The sequence below is a fragment of the Suillus plorans genome (assembly GCF_016647745.1).
Source record: "Suillus plorans strain S12 chromosome Unknown HD556scaffold_36, whole genome shotgun sequence".
NCBI lineage: Eukaryota > Fungi > Basidiomycota > Agaricomycetes > Boletales > Suillaceae > Suillus > Suillus plorans.
In genome coordinates, this window is record NW_024537420.1 from 72,899 (window position 1) to 90,237 (window position 17,339).

The window sequence follows — 17,339 nt, forward strand, 5'->3', positions numbered from 1 at the left end:
GCTGAGATAATCCCCGAACGCCTCTAACTTATCACTGCTCGTGATTATTGCCTGCTGTCGCATTGCCCGATTGAATGACTTAAGAAAGTCTGCCGGATTTTCCGTTTTGCGTCCATCGCCATGAAATATCTGCGGTGTCTCCATAGGCATATATTGTTTCGGCTCTGCGATTTCGAAGAACTCGCCAAGATTGTAGTTTGGTGTCGTGAAAAGCGATGTGAACGGTTCTGGTTTTGCGTACTCTTGTAGTTCTAATTCGAGCTGAGATAAATCGAGGTCCAAATTCGGTACGTCTAACTCAGACAATGCCCTGTTACTTCCTGAGCTATTGATGCTCGTGAGCGGAGAATTTGGAAATTGTTCTGGTGTGTCTAGCGGGGATGAAGCTGTGGACGTATCCGCTGACCAGTTAATTTTTAACCGAACGTTGGTTATCGCCTGTCCTGTTTCTGTTCTAGGTCTCAAACCGCTATGCATCAGTTTTTTGGTGAAATTCCACGTAAACGAGTAGAATAGAACACAGCCCTTTTTGAATACTTGTGGTTTGTTTAACAAACACCTGTTGTTTATCTTTATCTTTTTTGATCGTAATACGACGTAATACGTTGTCTGCGAAGCTTTTCGCAAATGGTATCCTGCTTTGCTTCTGATTCTGATGCTGCGGTTATATGCAAGGCTGCTGCTAAATCCGATGATCTGAAGATGCTGAATGCTCCTAAAATCCTATGCGTCTTTGGTTCGAAATCGCTCTGTTCACCAAGATGGACTAGTGCTAGAGATGAGATGAGAGACCGCTGCTGCGAAGGAATGAGCTATGCTACTACAGGAACCGTGTGCATGTGCGTATCGTCTGACTAAGCTGTGGAAACCTCCGAAAGCCTAGGTCTCTGTACCCTTGTCCTGGGACCCCTGGTCCATCGTCAGAAGGAAAGTCGGGCTTCCTGCGATGCGTCCGACTTTGGTTTCTCCCCGTGCTCTATTTGCATGATGCATCAATTTATTTTCGTGTACACCCGCCGAAAAGGGATGACCACCATCTACCCCACGGCCGAACTGCATCCATCATTTGTCTGTGCACACCCTGTGCATTCTCTGCGTTCTCGGATCTTGGTCATCAGTCGGAGTTCTGGGGCGTCGATGTAGTCTCGAGCGTCGTTATAGTAGCTGGTTCATGCGAATCATAGACGGCGCCCCAATCCACAGGCTACCGTATGAAAGCGTGAGTCAACGGAAGAACTTCCAATTGGCATCAACTGCATGATGAATCCAGTGGTATGGTTTTATTTGGAATAAGTGTTGATGGTGTGCCTTGGTAGCTGTATGGTGTGGGTGTGTTTTTTCCTAAGACTTTGACTCTGATGGTGTGCCAACAGAACTTTACCACCGTCAATTACTGTGTATCTAAGTATCATTTTCTCCAATGTCCTCTCTCGACGCTCTCTTGATATAGGGGTGAGTTTGTTTGCTTCGTGTCGATCTCCCCTATGTTGACGGCCAGCTTTTCTGGTCTAGCGTCATGTCCATGCAATGTGAATTTGTTGAGTGACCTTGGTTAAACTATTATGCTCCCCGGGCCTGTGCCGGCGAGGCGAAAAGAGGGGAGATGACAGGCCTTTTGATGGTCGCACCTTGGTCAGTACGTGTCAAACATATGAAGTTGCATTGATGGACTGATGCATGTGTAGCAAAAATGGCATTTGAAACAAGGCGACGAGATCACGAAACAGTTCTTGATGTTTGTTCAATCTTTTGCAGTGTTCAAGTTGCAAATGTTTCATTGCTAATATATGAGCCCCTGGATTAATTTACCTTTCTTCATGCAAAAATATCTACTTCAACCAATCAAAGCAAGAACGGCCATCCTCCCTTGATTTTGTTTCGGTGATCCAAGCACTGGATGGTGGTATAACTAGCACGAATGCCATCGTCATACGACCACCAAGTTTATCTCTCAACCACACCCATTCTCTGCCAATATGACCATAGTTTCGAATGATCCCACTTGGTGGCCGACCATCAATGAATTTCGTTTTTTCAGCTATTTTTCATGTTCGTAGAGAGCAGTCAGATGTTGAAGCTGATGTCTCGATCTAACCTTGGTTATGGTTTCGCAGTTGCCGCCTTTGTTGGAGTGACGTATGATTGGGGTGAGCATGATCATATTTGAGGACTGCTGATATCTTACAAGTATTTTCAGCACTTACATTCGGGCAAGAGGTATGTCGATCTTATGACCGGGGCACCCATCTCGCTAAGAATAGTTTCATAGGTTGAACTGATCTGGGTGAGTAGAGTCTCATGTCAGAGGAACACTCATGAAAGTACACTCAATTACAGAGGCAACGTTGGTCCTTGATGACAGTTCTGTATCTCGGTGTATGTCGCTTGTTTGTCGCTGTTTTCATGTTGTGCTGACTTGAAAGTACCCTACTAGGTGCGCTACCCTGGATTCTTATTTGCTGCGTATGTTCGGAAGGCTAAACAATCAGTGTTGTGCTAACTATATCTCTCTCATAATCAGCCTGGTCGTAGTGGGTATGTATCCTTAGTACATATTCTCTGTCTTTGCCTCTTCTGACCAACAACATACAGGCAATATTCCGACCATCTCGCTGACAGATACAGTAAGTCTTCTGCACAGATGCCTACTATCCCCCTCCAATGAACTGTGGTGCCCTATAGAAGTGGGTGCCGTTCTTTACTAGCTTCTTGGTTCACTCATGACTGCCACCCTATACCGTCATAGATGTGAGTCCGTTTAGAGTGTGGTACCCGAGGCAGGTCACTGACTGAATTCATCAGGCTTCATTATGTTCGTCACACGGGATGTGACGGCTGCTTTGGTAGTACCAATGCTGTGGGGTGAGCTTGGCACTTGCGACACCTCGGTGATATTGACTTGACTGAAACATGCTGCAAGTCATCATCATCACTCGGTTATATGCCATGTATCAAGGATCCAGAAAGATCTTGATATTTCTCATTGTCACCTTCCTGGCTGTTGTCATTTTCAACGGAGTGGTAGTCGTAATAATAACGATGCGTAGTTCAGGAGGTACGCATAATTGTGGATGAAAACAAACGTGCATGGAGCTCATTGATGAATACTAGTGGAAATCATTTTCTCCGGCACTCATCAGTGCGCGATTGCCTATCCGGAAGTTACTCAACTTCTAAGTTTCATTACTTGGATATTCGGTATCGTGTGGGAGGTCCTCGCAATATGTCTCGCAATCTGGATTGCTGTAAAACACTTCCGTGAACTACAACGACATTCGACGGGAGGGTTTATCGAGGACTGTTTCACGGTGTTGATGAGAACTCACTTGGTTTACTTCGCGAGGCAAGCTCATATTGTGATTCTGATTCCTTTTTTTTTTCAACTGAAGGGTCCGATACGGTAGCTTTGTTGCTGTTTCTTGCTCCCATATCATTCTTGATTTCTCTCCCACACTGATCTCAACGGTATGTTAATCTTTCACTTCTGTATGCGACCACGATTCATCATTCCTATAGGCTCAACATTCCCTAGGCGCTCAGACTTTGTACGGCTTTCTTCAAATTTTAGAGGTCGTGCAGATGTCTGTGCTAGGACCACGCCTGATCCTTGGCATTCGAGAATATAACGCCAAGCTCGTGGTCGACTCCGACGCAGCAACAGGCATGACCTCAATCGCTTTTCAAGAACGTGTGCATATATCAACTAGCAGTAGTGTGTGATGCTCGGTGAAGTTAACGGTTATCTAGTGCTCTGTAAGGAGCAGGGGAATTTGCTTTTATTTATTCCCACTTTCGTGATAGTATTGATTAAGCTTATTTAGTGCTCTGAAGTAGATTTCGAGACATAGGTCTGGGTAAATTTTTCGTCGTAGTATTTAGTTAAGATTCAAATCAGTTATTTAACTACCTGCCATTTCATATTCGAGATTTATTATACGTGCTGACATTGTTTGCATAAATCAATATCCCAGATATCTCTACTGGCACGAGCTGTCCACCCATGCTTGCACCAACTACTGATCCGATCCTGCATTATGATACAAGTTCAAACTATGACGAACCTAGTGTGAAAATCGCCGCTTGCCTCAGCTCTGTGATTCATCTTCACGCGCTTAATAGTTAACGTCCTGCTCAATGAGCGCGACGGCTCTTGAAGAGCGAGGCTTAATGGAACACTTGAATGGTTTGGGGTGGCTAGAAGGATATATATCCAGATCAGCGCCGGACGTGATCAGATGTATAATATACCTGATTGTGCCTGACAATGGATCAACCTCAGGGATGATCTCAATACCGTTCTCGACGGCCTTCGAGATATCGAACACGGCCAGTGACATCACGGCGGACAACCAGACAGAGGCTTCAGCGAGGTAGATACCTGTAAACGAAAATGAATTCAACGTCAGAATATAATCTGAGAGTCGGATATACCTGGACAAATACTGCAGAGCAGAAAGTTAGCCTGGCACAAAACCTTACCGCATGCTTACCGTCTTCCAAAACCGAAGCAGATCGTGCGTGGATCTGTCTCAGGCTCCTTGCCTAAAAAGCGTTCAGGATTGAATTGCGAAGGGTTAGCGTATCTCTTCGGGTCGTTCATCATGAACCTGCCATCATATTCTGTTCAAATGTTGAATATGGAAAAAAGAGGTACTGACCAGATGTTAGTCACGACCAAGGAACCTTTTGGGATGTAGTACCCGTCATGGATGTCGTCCTGAGATACGCAGTGGGCAAATCCTGACATTGAAATACCGTTCGGCAACTCAATAATGCGTTAAATGAAATACACAAACCGGTAGGGATAACAGAATGCCATCGTAGGGCCTCTTTAACAAGCGCTCCGATGTAGGGGAGAGTGTCTTGGTCGGCGAATGAGGGAAGACGATCAGGACCGATGACAGCATCTATTTCAGACTGAGCCTTCTTCTGCACGTCAGGGAATAGCGTCATAGCTAGGAAGAACGCATTGATAGTAGCAACAGTCTGGGGGAAAGTGTGGCGCTCTCAGAAGATGATTGTCAGAAATATGGGGGAGGGACCAACAGTGTCGGAACCACCGGCATATAGGGCTGCAGCGGACCATTTCACAATGTGCTCGTCTTCCGCTGATAAACTATCGCCTCTCAACAGATTCGAGGTGAAAGACTCCGGGGCAATGCCAGCAGCCTGTGAAGGTCAAACCTTAACGCATACTCGCAGAATTATAAATGATTGTCACCATCTGATCCACGACGAACTTGTGAGGTGCACAGACCAATTCTTCAAGGTTGTCGCGCCATTCGCGGGCCAGACGCTTGAAGCCAGCACCAGGGAACCATTCAGGGACCTTGACCACTAAAATGGTGAGGCCATTGGAAGCAAACGTCTGAATGATATGGCTTACAGAATGGCACGACATCAGCCAGGAAAGCGCCAGGAGCGGTGGCACGCGACCACTGGACCAGAACGCGTCCCGCAAGGTCGACGAAGGGATCATCGTTCTCTTTCACCTCGTAACCATGAGAGATGCGCAGAATCACAGCGCCAGCGGTGCTATAAAAATCAAGATTGTGTCGATGCAAAGATGAATGATACATACTGTCGAACATGCGCCTGCAGTTGATCGGGTTTCGCAAGCACACGCTTGAGGAATTGGTGAGTCTCGATCTCCTCGACCTGGCTGTATATTGCCACAGCGGCGCGGGTGCCAATGACACTGTGAAAGTTTTTGCGGTGCCGGCGCAGCTGGTCGCCATAAGGGAGGAGAGTCATGACGTTTTTCCAGCCAATAAGTTCGCCGCCAACAGGAAGAATAGGACGGTCAGAGTAAATGGTGCTCTTATTGTCCAGCATGTCCATCGCGATCTTGACAGAGTTCACCACTACGATGTGTTGACCCAGAACATTAATATGCGAAATGTCACCTGTCGACAAGACATTGAAATGCAAGATTGTGTGAAACAAGAGATACTCACCATACTTATCGCCCCACTCCGTGAAGGTGAGCCAGGGCCTGATGTAGGGCATGTCCAGGACGTTCCCGATGAGAGGCCACCCCGGAGGACCAGGGGGATATGGAGGGTTCTTCTTGTTGAAGACCTGCTTAAGCAGATATACTCCGACACAAGCAAGGCATAGGTCGAGCGCAGTGACGTTGGTGAGGGCCAACATGATCTAGTACTACTAGGAGAGGACGATCAACTCGAGAGTGGGGTTATGGTGAAGCTTGCAGGACGAGATGAATAGATTCCTATACTGACCGTCATCTTATTTATAACTGAACTTAAGTTTGGGCCCGTCACGAGGCTTCATTATGTGAAAAAAGTCCGGATGGAAAAGATAATCAATTTCAGTGGAAACCTACATCAAGCATTAGTGATATCATGATAAGACTCAGAGCGCTCATTACCAAGTACTAGTACTGTTTCGTACATTGTACTGTCAACTGTTCATAAGCACCGCCCGCCCGGTGGCAAATTTCTCACTGCCGTTAGGGAGTGGGTGTTACAGTGGGACACGTCCGAAAAATGGCCACTCTGGGGATATTCAAGTTAGTAGAGTCATGGCCCAAAGTCTACTAAACCAGTCTGATTATGAGGCGAGCCGTCGTTGGAGTCTATGGATAGGGCTAGGGGGCTTGGGTGCTTCGGGCTGAGTTTAAGTGCTAGTGATCTCCGTCATGCACAGTGTGTAGTAGCTTATTGAAGTGTCAGTGACGACGCCCACATAGGGTTTTTCGACCTTAGACTCTTGGTTTCTGCTTTCGCAGATGCATAGAGGTCTGTGCGTCAAAGAGTGCTTGAAGAATCTGACATTTTGCAATGTATATTGTGCTCACGTGATCAGCATGTTCTGACACACGTGCCAGCTATTTATATCAAAAGTCTCTCTCTCCTGTGGCAGTGTTCCCCAATACCATCCTCTAATTTCGCAAATCGATCATCATTGAATATTGAATGTCGACGGTCCATCGGCAATATGCAGGGAGCTGACTGTGGTCTCCCTGGTCCAACCCCACATTTCTGACATCCAAGCCTGAGGTGTAGACCACAAGCGTCTTTAATGCCAGAGTATGCACTTTCAACAATATGGAACAGGAAGATATGTACAATTGTATCGCGATGTGATAGTCGATCCTGCATTATGATACAATGTTCAAACTATGACGGACCTTAGATATCAGGTGTGAAAATCGCCGCTTGCCTCAGCTTTGTGATTCATATTCTCACGCTTAATAGCCAACGTCCTGCTCAATGAGCGCGACGGCTCTTGAAGAGCGAGGCTTAATGGAACACTTGAATGGTTTAGGGTGGCTAGAAGGATATACATCCGGATCAGCGCCAGACGTGATCAGATATCCAACATACCTGATTGTGCCTGATATCGGATCAACCTCAGGGGTGATCTCAATACCGTTCTCGACGACCTTCGAGATATCGAACACGGCCAGTGACATCGCAGCGGACAACCAGACAGAGGCTTCAGCAAGGTAATTACCTGTAAACGAAAATGAATTCAACGTCAGAATATAATTTGGGAGTCGGGCATACCAGGACAAATACTGCAGAGCAGGAAGTTAGCATGGCACAAAACCCGACTGCATGCTTACCGTCTTCCAAAACCGAAGCAGATCGTGCGCGGGTCTGTCTCAGGCTCCTTGCCTAAAAAGCGTTCAGGATTGAATTGCGAAGGGTTAGCATATCTCTTCGGGTCATTCATCATGAACCTGCCATCATATTCTGTTCAAACGTTGAATACGGAAAAAAGAGGTACCGACCAGATGTTAGTCATGATCAAGGAACCTTTCGGGATGTAGTACCCGTCATGGATGTCGTCCTGAGATACGCAGTGGGCAAAACCTGACATTCAAATATCGCTCGGCAACTCAATAGTGCGTTAAATGAAATACACAAACCGGTAGGGATAACAGAATGCCATCGTAGGGTCTCTTTAACAAACGCTTCCATGTAGGGGAGAGTGTCTTGGTCGGCGAATGAGGGAAGACGATCAGGACCGATGATAGCATCTATTTCAGCCTGAGCCTTCTTCTGCACGTCAGGGAACAGCGTCATAGCTAGGAAGAACGCATTGATAGTAGAGACAGTCTGGGAAAAAGTGTGTCGCTCTCAGAAGATGATTGTCAGAAATATAGAGCGAGGGACCAACTGTGTCAGAAGCACCGGCGTACAGGGCTGCAGCAGACCACTTCACAATGTGCTCGTCTTCCGCTGACAAACTACCGCCTCTCAACAGATTCGATGTGAAAGACTCCGGGGCAGTGCCAGCAGCCTGTGAAAGTCAAACTTTAACGCATACTCGCAGAATTATGAATGATTGCCACCATCTGATCCACGACGAACTTGTGCGGTGCACAAACCAATTCTTCAAGGTTGTCGTGCCATTTGCGGGCCAGACGCTTGAAGCCAGCACCGGGGAACCATTCAGGGACCTTGATCACTAAAAGTGGTGAGGCTATTGGAAGCAAACGTCTGAATGATATGGCTTACAAAATGGCATGACATCAGCCAGGAAAGCGCCAGGGGCGGTGGCACGCGACCACTGGTTCATAACGCGGTCTGCAAGGTCAACGAAGGGATCGTCGTTCTCTTTCACCTCGTAACCATGAGAGATGCGCAGAATCACAGCGCCAGCGGTGCTATATAAATCAACATCGTGTTGATGCAACGATAAATGATACATACTGTCGAACATGTGCCTGCAGTTGATCGGGTTTCGCGAGCACACGCTTGAGGAATCGGTGAGTCTCGACCTCCACGACCGGGTTGTATATGGCCACAGCGGCGCGGGTGCCAATGACGCCGTGGAAGTTTTTGCGGTGCCGGCGCAGATGGTCGCCATAAGGGAGGAGAACCATAACGTTCTTCCAGCCAATAAGTTCGCCGCCAACAGGAAGAATAGGACGGTCGGAGTAAATGATGCTCTTGTTGTCCAGCATGTCCATCGCAGTTTTGACAGAGTTCAGCACCACGATGTGTCGACCCAGAACATTAATATGCGAAATGTCGCCTGTCGACAAGACATTGAAATGCAAAGTTGTGTAAAACAAGAGATACTCACCATACTTTTCGCCCCACTCCGTGAAGGTGAGCCATGGCCTGATGTAGGGCATGTCCAGGACATTCCCGATGATAGGCCACCCCGGAGGACCAGGGGGATATGGAGGGTTCTTCTTGTTGAAGACCTGCTTAAGCAGATATACTCCGACACAAGCAAGGCATAAGTCGAGCGCAGTGACGTTGGTGAGAGCAAACATGATCTAGTACTAGGAGAGGATGATCAACTCGAAAGTGGGGCTGTCGTGGGGCTTGCAGGATGAGATGAAAAAAGTCCTATACTGACCATCTTATTTATAACTCTTGGGCGGGCTGTCACGAGGACTATTTGAAAAAGTACGCATCATCGATGCAGCAATCTCAGTGGAAACCTATATGAAGCATTAGTGATAAGACTCAGAGGGTCAATAGACCGGTGAATACCAAGTACCGTTTCGTACATTGCACTGTCACTGTTGAAGTTAATACCGCCCGGTGGCGACTTTTTCGCTACCGTTAGATAGTGGGTGTTACAGTGGGACTTGTCCGGTAGATGGCCGCTAAGGCCAACCTACGTATTAGTAGACTCTTGGACCAAAGTCTTAGACTGATAACCAGTCTGTCTATGAGGCGAGTTGCAGTCTGTAGATGTGGCTAGGGAGCTTTGGTGCTGAGTTTAAACGGTGGTGATCTCCGTCGTGTCACGGTGTAGTAGCTTATTACCATACTTACTATGATGGCAGTGACGAGGCCCGCAAAGGGTTTTTCGATCTCAGACTCTCACTTTCTGCTTATGCCGATGCATAGGTTTGTATGTGTCCCAGCAAAGACTGCATATTGACTCATCTCGAAGCTTGAAGCTTGATTTCGATTGACGTTCAGCTGCAAGCCGACGAATCGGAAAAGAATACTGACAGCATGAGGTAACCGTTCTGAACGGTCCAAGAACTGATGGAGAACCAAGCCAGAAAAAACAGTTTAACCAAGAACCCGGATTATCACTTCGGTTCGGTTACGTTCAATGGGTGTTGCTGTCAATGAAATCATGATGTTGATATCGTGCTCACGTGATCAGTATGCAAACGCACTAAGATTCTATATCTATCAACTCTTTTCTGTGGCAGTATTCTCCTCTAGCTATATACTTTCATTTCTCCACCAACTAGAATCGCAAAGAAACCGTCCCTGGTGTTATTCGCAAAGAAGATCATCGAAACATTTTGATTATACCGATGTCTCACTGCCCACATCCGACACTATCCCCAGTCCCTCGACCCGATGTTCTTGAATAGCCTTTGATTGATATCAATGGTCTCTCTCATGGAGATATACTTGAAGGGGTGCGGATAAGAGTCGTCACATTATTTTCCAGGTAAATTCCAAAGAGGATATGAAGACCGTGCACCACCTATCATTGCGCGAATGGTTCCGTATTCGCAATCTCGGTGGACGGCTTCCCATTGCGTTCAGAGGTCATCGACGGTGTATCAGCAGCGAAAAAGTATCTCGCAGTTTTTAAAAAAATAAAAATCAACCGGATATCCATTCGCAACCGTAGACTAAAGTGAGCATACTTATTTCACATCTACCTAATACAGTGTACACGTCAAGTGGAGCGCCGTTTCACATTGTGAAATACGCAGGTCACTTTGCAAAAAACTTCTTATTGTGTCCTCGGGCGCCGGTTCCCAGCCACTTCTGTTGGAACCGGTCGTCTCGGTGGAGCAATACATTCAGCAACGCCAAAACTGGAGTGAGAAGTCAGCAGCTTACTCCATGAAGTTGTTTGGGCGCAGTCATCGCAAAATAACGGAATTGAATAGGACTACTCCTTGAAGAAAAACTGTATCAGGACGATAAAGAGACGAGTCGTTTCCGATCCTTCGGAGGACCCTACTATTTCTGTGGGCATGAAAAACACGCGGTACCGGGTGGCCTACCTCTCCCGTAGACACACCAATAGAAGGACGCAATAGCAATTCCTTATGTCAAGCCCATATGTCCTCACCTGAACAAATTGTGGCACAAGTTATATTGACGGCACTAGTACTGAAGGAACATTCCCAATTTCCCATACCATACCTGCCTCTACTGTTACTCCGGCGCCGCTAAATTTGACTCTAGAAAAAGCAACACGCACGTCGCACATAGGCACAACGTTAGGGTCATCCGGGAAGCTAGCGATCTCAAGATCGCATCCGTAGCCGTGCCACTTACATCAACCGCTCAACTGCACATAACTCAAATCGAGCAGGCGGGCGTCTTCGTGAAGCACGGCGGATGAGTGTTTTAAAACCTGTCAGGGTCAGTCGTGATTGAAGCCGGGATCATCCTACTAGTATGCGCTCGGACGAACACGACTGGCAATGGCAAAACATCAGAGTCCGATCCAAACGTCTCTTCTGCTTCTTCACAAGGGTTGCGACTGCACGGGTGAACTTTCGGAGGTGACATCGGGGTTCATCGGTTCGCTGATGTGATGGTGTGAGATGGTACATTCGGACTCGGAGAAGTTCGATGGGTGTGAGATGGTGCATTCGGACTCGGAGAAGTTCGATGGGTGTGAGATGGTGCATTCGGACTAGGAGAAGTTTGATGGGTGTGAGATGGTGCATTCGGACTAGGAGAAGTTTGATGGGTGTGAGATGGTGCATTCGGACTAGGAGAAGTTTGATGGGTGTGAGATGGTGCGTTCGGACTCGGAGAAGTTCGATGGGTGTGAGATGGTACACTCAGAAGTTCGACGGTCTGCCACGAGCTGTTAGGGTATCATACGTAATATTAACGCTGTTAGAGTTTAAGTCGGAAGAACACTTGTTTGAGGCACGAGAACTTAAGGTGTCAGAGGCTCGTCGTTAATCACTCGTACTCACTACCATGTGCATTTGTCGGTAAGTCAAGTGTCGTCATTATTAACATCGCATTGGCAGGTAGCAGTCAAGCAAGTTGTCAGACAGACCGTGTACGCTGTCGGTAGGCAATGGATGTTGAAGTCCTTATTTCTAGCACGCATCCATTGTCAGAACATTGTAGCGAAGGCACTGGCAGTGACCACGTGGATATCTAAACTACGGCAGATTCACAGAAATATCATTCGCACATTGTAGATTATTCCAACAAGATGAAGTAAGATGTCATAAATATACGATATCGAAATACACGACCAATCATCTTGCACATCCTCTGAGTGCAAGATACAAAATATGACGCATTGTCAGATGAAGTTGCAACCCAAGGCAACGGATGTATCCCTGCGTTGTTCTCCAGGTATCCCCCCGAGGTACTAAGCATCTTCCTGGATGAGCGCAAGGGACTGAGCAGAACGGGGCTTAATAGAGCACTTGAAAGGCTTGGGGTGGCTAGGAGTGTGTTTGTCTAGACCAGCACAGCAAACGACAGCAAGCGCGACATACCTGATTGTACCTGATGAGGGGTCAATCTCAGGGGTGATCTCGACACCATTCTCAACAACCTTGGAGATATCAAATACGGCAAGCGACATAGCGGCAGACATCCAGACAGATGCATCGGCGAGGTGGAGACCTACGTAAGCGACGTCAGAAATGTCCTGAGGATCGGCACCCTCTTTCAGCTAACTAACCTGGGCAGATACTGCGGAGCAAAACGTCAGCGTTTTGTTTCCGAATAACAACTCAATTCTTACCGTCTACCAAACCCGAAGCAGATTGTGCGAGGATCGGTCTCAGGCTCCTTTCCTTCTTGGGCCAAGAAGCGCTCAGGGTTGAACTCCGAGGGGTTAGCATATGTCCGAGGATCATTAAGCATAGACCTGCCGCAAATTCAATCTTGTCAATATGACGAATGCAGGAGGAGAGTACTAACCAAACATTGGGTATGATCAAAGAGCCCTTGGGAATGTAGTACCCATCGTGGATGTCGTCTTCAATAACACGGTGAGCAATGGCTGCCATTAAGATACCCCCTTGGTCAACAATAGAACGCTATAAACAAAGTACACAAACCGGTAGGGACGACGGCGTTCCAACGTAGAACTTCCTTTGCGAGTGCCTCAGTGTAGGGGAGGGAGTCGCGGTCCCTGAAGGAGGGAAGACGATCAGGACCAACGACGGCATCGATTTCAGCTTGAGCCTTCTTCTGCGCGTCGGGGAAGAGTGTCATGGCCAGGAAAAACGAATATATTGCCGAAACTGTCTGAAGAAGGCATGAGTCTCAAAATGTCATATTCGAAATAATATGAAGGTCGATTCTAACCGTGTCGGCACCACCAGAGTACAAGGATGCAGCAGACCACTTCACGACGTGTTCCTCTTCGGCAGACAAAGTACGGTCTTCCAACAGATTCGAGGTAAAGGATTTCGGAGCAATACCAGCAGCCTGTAAAATTGAAACTTCAACTCCTAATCAGAAAGCTACGAATGTTAGTCACCATCTGATCCTTGACAAATTTGTAGGGTGCAGCGACCATCTCTTCGAGGGTCTCATGCCATTCGCGCGCTACGCGCTTGAAGCCAGCACCAGGGACCCACTCGGGTACCTTAGCCACTGAAAACAGTCAGGATTTGGAAGCAATAGTCAGGATGCTATAGCCTCACGGGATGGTATGATGTCAACCATCCAGGCACCAGTAGCGGTGGATTTGGAGAATTGATCGACAGCAAGGTCCGCAAGGTCGACGAAAGGGTCGTTGTGCTCCTTGACTTCATAGCCATGAGAGATACGCAGAATGATGGCGCCAGCGGTGCTATTCAAATTCAGACATGAAACATCAAGTATGAATGAGGATGGACAGCACATACTGTCTCACGTGTGCCTGGAGTTGGTCCGGTTTCGCAAGTACACGCTTCAGGAATCGATGAGTCTCGATTTCCTCGATTGGTTGGTATATGTCCATGGCGGCGCGACTACCGATGACGTTATGGAAATTTCTCCGGTACTCGCGTAGCCTGTCACCATAAGGGAGAAGAACGAGAGTGTTCTTCCAGCCAACGAGTTCACCGCCCATAGGTAGAACAGGACGATCAGAGTAGATAGAGCTCTTCTTTTCCAGCATTTCCACCGCAGTCTTGACAGAATTCAGGACTATGACGTGCTGACCCAGAACCTCGACATGCGAGATGTCGCCTGAACGGAGTGGTTAAAATGCATGTTTTTTTTGTGGCAGAACAGGAGACAGCCACCATATTTCCTGCCCCACTCAGTGAAGGTGATCCAAGGTTTGACCTGAGGCATGTCTGGAATATTCCCAACGAGAGGACGGCCGGGGGGACCAGGGGGGTATGGTGCGGGATTCTTCTGGGTGAATACCTGCTTTACGAGATACACGCCGACGCCAGCAAGACCAACATCTAGCCAGGTAATGTCAGTGAGTGTCAACATGGCAGCAGTGAAGGAGATAAGATATTTTCAATGACGAGTTGAAAAGGGAGGGTACTTGAGCGAGTATGGAAGTTTGGACCTGGATGATATAGTATTTGCGTATAGGACCTTCCTCATTTCGTTACAATCTTCTGGAAGCGCGAGAGCAGCTGATAATGGATGGTCGTAACAGTAGTCGTAACATGCACGCGCGTAAGATGCTTGTCAACCGGATAATAAATTGGGACAACCTTCAGGCACCCGCGGGACATAATTGACGCTGCACATCTCTCACGGACAATGCTTGCCTATTCCTACCTAGTCTGAATCTCCTCCTCGTGGTACAAAGGGCGCCGCCCATCATACAACTAACTCTTCAGGGTCGTACAACAATTTATCATGTTTCATACTTCAAGTTGGATCTTGGAGAAATATAATAGATCTTGCCGCAAAATAACATTTGATGCAAATCCGTGTATTAATATTCCTCAAAATGCAATGCTCTAGACGGTGATCCCATGCGCCAAGTAGCTATAGTTCTTCCAATGACCAGATTGGTGCAAATCATACGTTACAATGCAAAAAGAACGATTGACACCAAAGTATGGGGTGGTACATTCTGTGCTTCTCATCGCCCTCGTGGCATGTCCGAACCGACTAAACTGCCTGAGCACTTTTAAGTTCCGTCGCAGATGAGTACTGCCGTCCATGCGGATCAGCGATGGATCGCGGCCCCGGTAAAAAAAATAAAACTAACCTCATCCCGAACGTACTCCTGCGTGGTATCAATTTTAATCGAGATGTTATTCGGAATTCGCTGATATGATTCGATCATAGGTGAGCCAAGCCCTTTTGCAAAAAAATAAAATTCTCACAACTTACCTTTTGCGCGGTACCAGTGCTATTAGAGCTTTTCTGAATGCCTTGAAGTGAGAGCGACATGTTTTCATCTCGGGTATCACCGCGAAGACTCTTGCGTGCGTTAAGGGTTGCCAGTAAGGAGTTGCAGTAAACTGAAAACAATGTCGTCAATTTCGTGAATTTCATATTGCGGTTCAATGGTACTTACGACGGCCCAAGCAGAAATAAAATGCAATGTAAATGAAAGTACCATCCCACACTGTAATCTGCGCCACATTTCGGTCAGAAGCCCAACGCCAAGCCATTTGCGATTTGCTACGTACAGAAATGAGTGACATGACAGCGCAAATGCTGGTGAGGAGACCGGTGTTGATGCTGAACAGAATCAGCTTATTGATCATGTTGTCGGACCTCCGGAATCCAGTGCGAGATTGTTGAAGGAGTGTGCAGAGTAATACAGCGATAAGGACATCTCCAGCAGCCGCCAAAGCGTTCACAGACATGGACAATGGCTTGAGCGCAGTGAGTTCCACGAACGTCGTCATATTGATACTAGAGGTAGCTTCCATTAGCCAGAATGCTTGATGTATTCTTACACGACTCACGCCTTTGCAACGTATACTTTAGATATCATATTAGTGGACAAATTCCTGAAAAAAGAGACGCATACTCACTGACAACGAGGAGGAATTCACCAATCACAAGGGTCATCACAGACATGGTTGCAACCAAACTCTTGTTGCTTACTGGCTGAAAGTAAGCAAACGTTCGCTGGTGGATAAATGTCACACATACGTCTGTATACACGCATGGTAAGGAAGCTGGCAGGACGAGAGTCAGCACGACACGTTCTTTTCGGAAAGGCCTCACACCAACCTTTGAACCAAAAGTGCTGTAAAGCCATTGAATAAGACTTCGATCTGCCACATTTGTTCAAACAAGAATCACAGACTGATGATACGCAACTTACAACCAGACTCCAGACAAGTTTCCCGAGGTCAGCAGCGACGCCAAAATCCGTTACAAGATAAGTATACACTATCAGAACGTGATGTTCAGCGCCAAGATAATCGTATCTCGTATCTCACACTAACCTGTATGTGTAATCAGAGCTTGATGCACTGAGTCTGATAGAAGCACAGCGCCAACCTATATTAAAAAATCCCGTTTAATGGTGGAACACATTTAGGTCATCCTACGTGAACGTACCATGAGCTTGATGTACCACGGATCCGAGGGGTACCGGCTATAGTAGTACCATGTCTGTACGCAAGTGACTTTGTGGAATCATAAACGTTAGGCCAAAGAGCGAAAAGCGCATAAACGTACCACCGTAGAGCCTATAACATTCAAGTTCCCATTTAACACATTGCTTGACTGAACAAATTTGAGCACCTACGTGGCAGAGACCACAACCCCAATTAAGAATGCTCCAAAACTGGACGATGTTGTCAAGTCATTTGTATGTGGGGGATTTGAAGTATACGCACGTATTATCCAGAACACCCATGGTAGAGATGTATATGTTTGAACGAATGCGGATAAGGGTGATGAAATACCTGGTGTAGAGGGGAGTGTCGGGTGGTAGCAACAACTGGAACAACCTTTTGTATGATTAGATTCAGTGGCCAGCTGTTTTTGGAAGATGCCGTGAGGGGTGAAAAAATGGTGCGAAGTGACAGGCTTCCGTATAAAGCTGATGCTGGGCCGACCCGAATCAGATTCGGCGTCACATGAGGCTCCCAACTTCGAAATCGCAAGTTGCCAGAATTTCCGCATTAGACGCAACTACTCTCTTCCTCCACAGACCTCGCCAGGACTCTTCTCAGGGCTGCCAACTTCATTACATACAAAATACTTGTGAGCATAAGCCCGACGAGAAGGTCTTTCATAATTGAACTTTGAAGGTTCACACTCAGTAGTCTCAATTACAGTGCTAGTAGTGTAAGCACGCACCATAACGACACCATGAAGAATCTATTCATTACCGATTAGTGCTCGATCAGCGCGCGCTCTCAAGTTAAATTTTTCAATTTCTGGGGTCTCTTCAACAGAAGGCTTCCGTTATGGTTGTGCGAAGGCATAAAAACTCTTAGGAATCGCCGG

General features: G+C 47.0%; 6 protein-coding genes across 6 annotated transcripts; 1 reads left to right on the forward strand and 5 right to left on the reverse strand.

Moving 5' to 3' along the window:
- Positions 1-2,047: 2,047 nt before the first annotated feature.
- On the forward strand, positions 2,048-3,720 carry HD556DRAFT_1444421 (uncharacterized protein; the record flags this gene model as incomplete). The annotated part of the gene is made up of 13 exons (XM_041306779.1): positions 2,048-2,147; positions 2,198-2,217; positions 2,270-2,284; positions 2,338-2,376; positions 2,435-2,463; positions 2,522-2,535; positions 2,593-2,624; positions 2,706-2,748; positions 2,803-2,862; positions 2,921-3,055; positions 3,112-3,310; positions 3,390-3,465; positions 3,517-3,720. The coding sequence occupies 13 exons, from the start codon at positions 2,048-2,050 to the stop codon at positions 3,718-3,720; spliced, it is 966 nt and encodes a 321-aa protein (XP_041159033.1).
- Positions 3,721-3,744: 24 nt separating this feature from the next.
- On the reverse strand, positions 3,745-6,432 carry HD556DRAFT_555769 (cytochrome P450). The gene is made up of 13 exons (XM_041310939.1): positions 6,415-6,432; positions 5,958-6,342; positions 5,582-5,906; positions 5,387-5,535; positions 5,222-5,337; positions 5,047-5,169; positions 4,797-4,986; positions 4,659-4,740; positions 4,491-4,607; positions 4,432-4,442; positions 4,249-4,378; positions 4,085-4,194; positions 3,745-4,027 (listed from the first exon to the last, which is right to left on the reverse strand). The coding sequence occupies exons 2-12, from the start codon at positions 6,151-6,153 to the stop codon at positions 4,113-4,115; spliced, it is 1,521 nt and encodes a 506-aa protein (XP_041159034.1). The 5' UTR covers positions 6,154-6,342; positions 6,415-6,432; the 3' UTR covers positions 3,745-4,027; positions 4,085-4,112.
- Positions 6,433-7,213: 781 nt separating this feature from the next.
- HD556DRAFT_1481479 (cytochrome P450) lies at positions 7,214-9,256 on the reverse strand (the record flags this gene model as incomplete). Its single annotated transcript, XM_041308634.1, has 11 exons — positions 7,214-7,295; positions 7,350-7,479; positions 7,533-7,543; positions 7,592-7,708; positions 7,760-7,841; positions 7,898-8,087; positions 8,149-8,271; positions 8,324-8,439; positions 8,490-8,638; positions 8,685-9,009; positions 9,061-9,256. 11 exons carry the CDS (start codon positions 9,254-9,256, stop codon positions 7,214-7,216), a joined length of 1,521 nt encoding a protein of 506 aa, XP_041159035.1.
- A 2,805-nt stretch (positions 9,257-12,061) lies between these two features.
- HD556DRAFT_1379429 (uncharacterized protein) lies at positions 12,062-12,549 on the reverse strand (the record flags this gene model as incomplete). Its single annotated transcript, XM_041303190.1, has 1 exon — positions 12,062-12,549. The coding sequence occupies one exon, from the start codon at positions 12,547-12,549 to the stop codon at positions 12,319-12,321; it is 231 nt and encodes a 76-aa protein (XP_041159036.1). The 3' UTR covers positions 12,062-12,318.
- Positions 12,332-14,597, reverse strand: HD556DRAFT_1379434 (cytochrome P450). The gene is made up of 10 exons (XM_041303191.1): positions 14,195-14,597; positions 13,814-14,138; positions 13,610-13,758; positions 13,444-13,559; positions 13,269-13,391; positions 13,019-13,208; positions 12,879-12,960; positions 12,700-12,825; positions 12,449-12,647; positions 12,332-12,394 (listed from the first exon to the last, which is right to left on the reverse strand). The coding sequence occupies exons 1-9, from the start codon at positions 14,391-14,393 to the stop codon at positions 12,632-12,634; spliced, it is 1,326 nt and encodes a 441-aa protein (XP_041159037.1). The 5' UTR covers positions 14,394-14,597; the 3' UTR covers positions 12,332-12,394; positions 12,449-12,631.
- A 278-nt stretch (positions 14,598-14,875) lies between these two features.
- On the reverse strand, positions 14,876-16,743 carry HD556DRAFT_1309263 (uncharacterized protein; the record flags this gene model as incomplete). Its single annotated transcript, XM_041300255.1, has 15 exons — positions 14,876-14,911; positions 15,130-15,189; positions 15,255-15,385; positions 15,442-15,499; positions 15,557-15,785; positions 15,839-15,854; positions 15,908-15,979; positions 16,029-16,054; positions 16,110-16,153; positions 16,204-16,271; positions 16,328-16,382; positions 16,443-16,510; positions 16,563-16,573; positions 16,633-16,671; positions 16,724-16,743. 15 exons carry the CDS (start codon positions 16,741-16,743, stop codon positions 14,876-14,878), a joined length of 933 nt encoding a protein of 310 aa, XP_041159038.1.
- Positions 16,744-17,339: the final 596 nt, after the last annotated feature.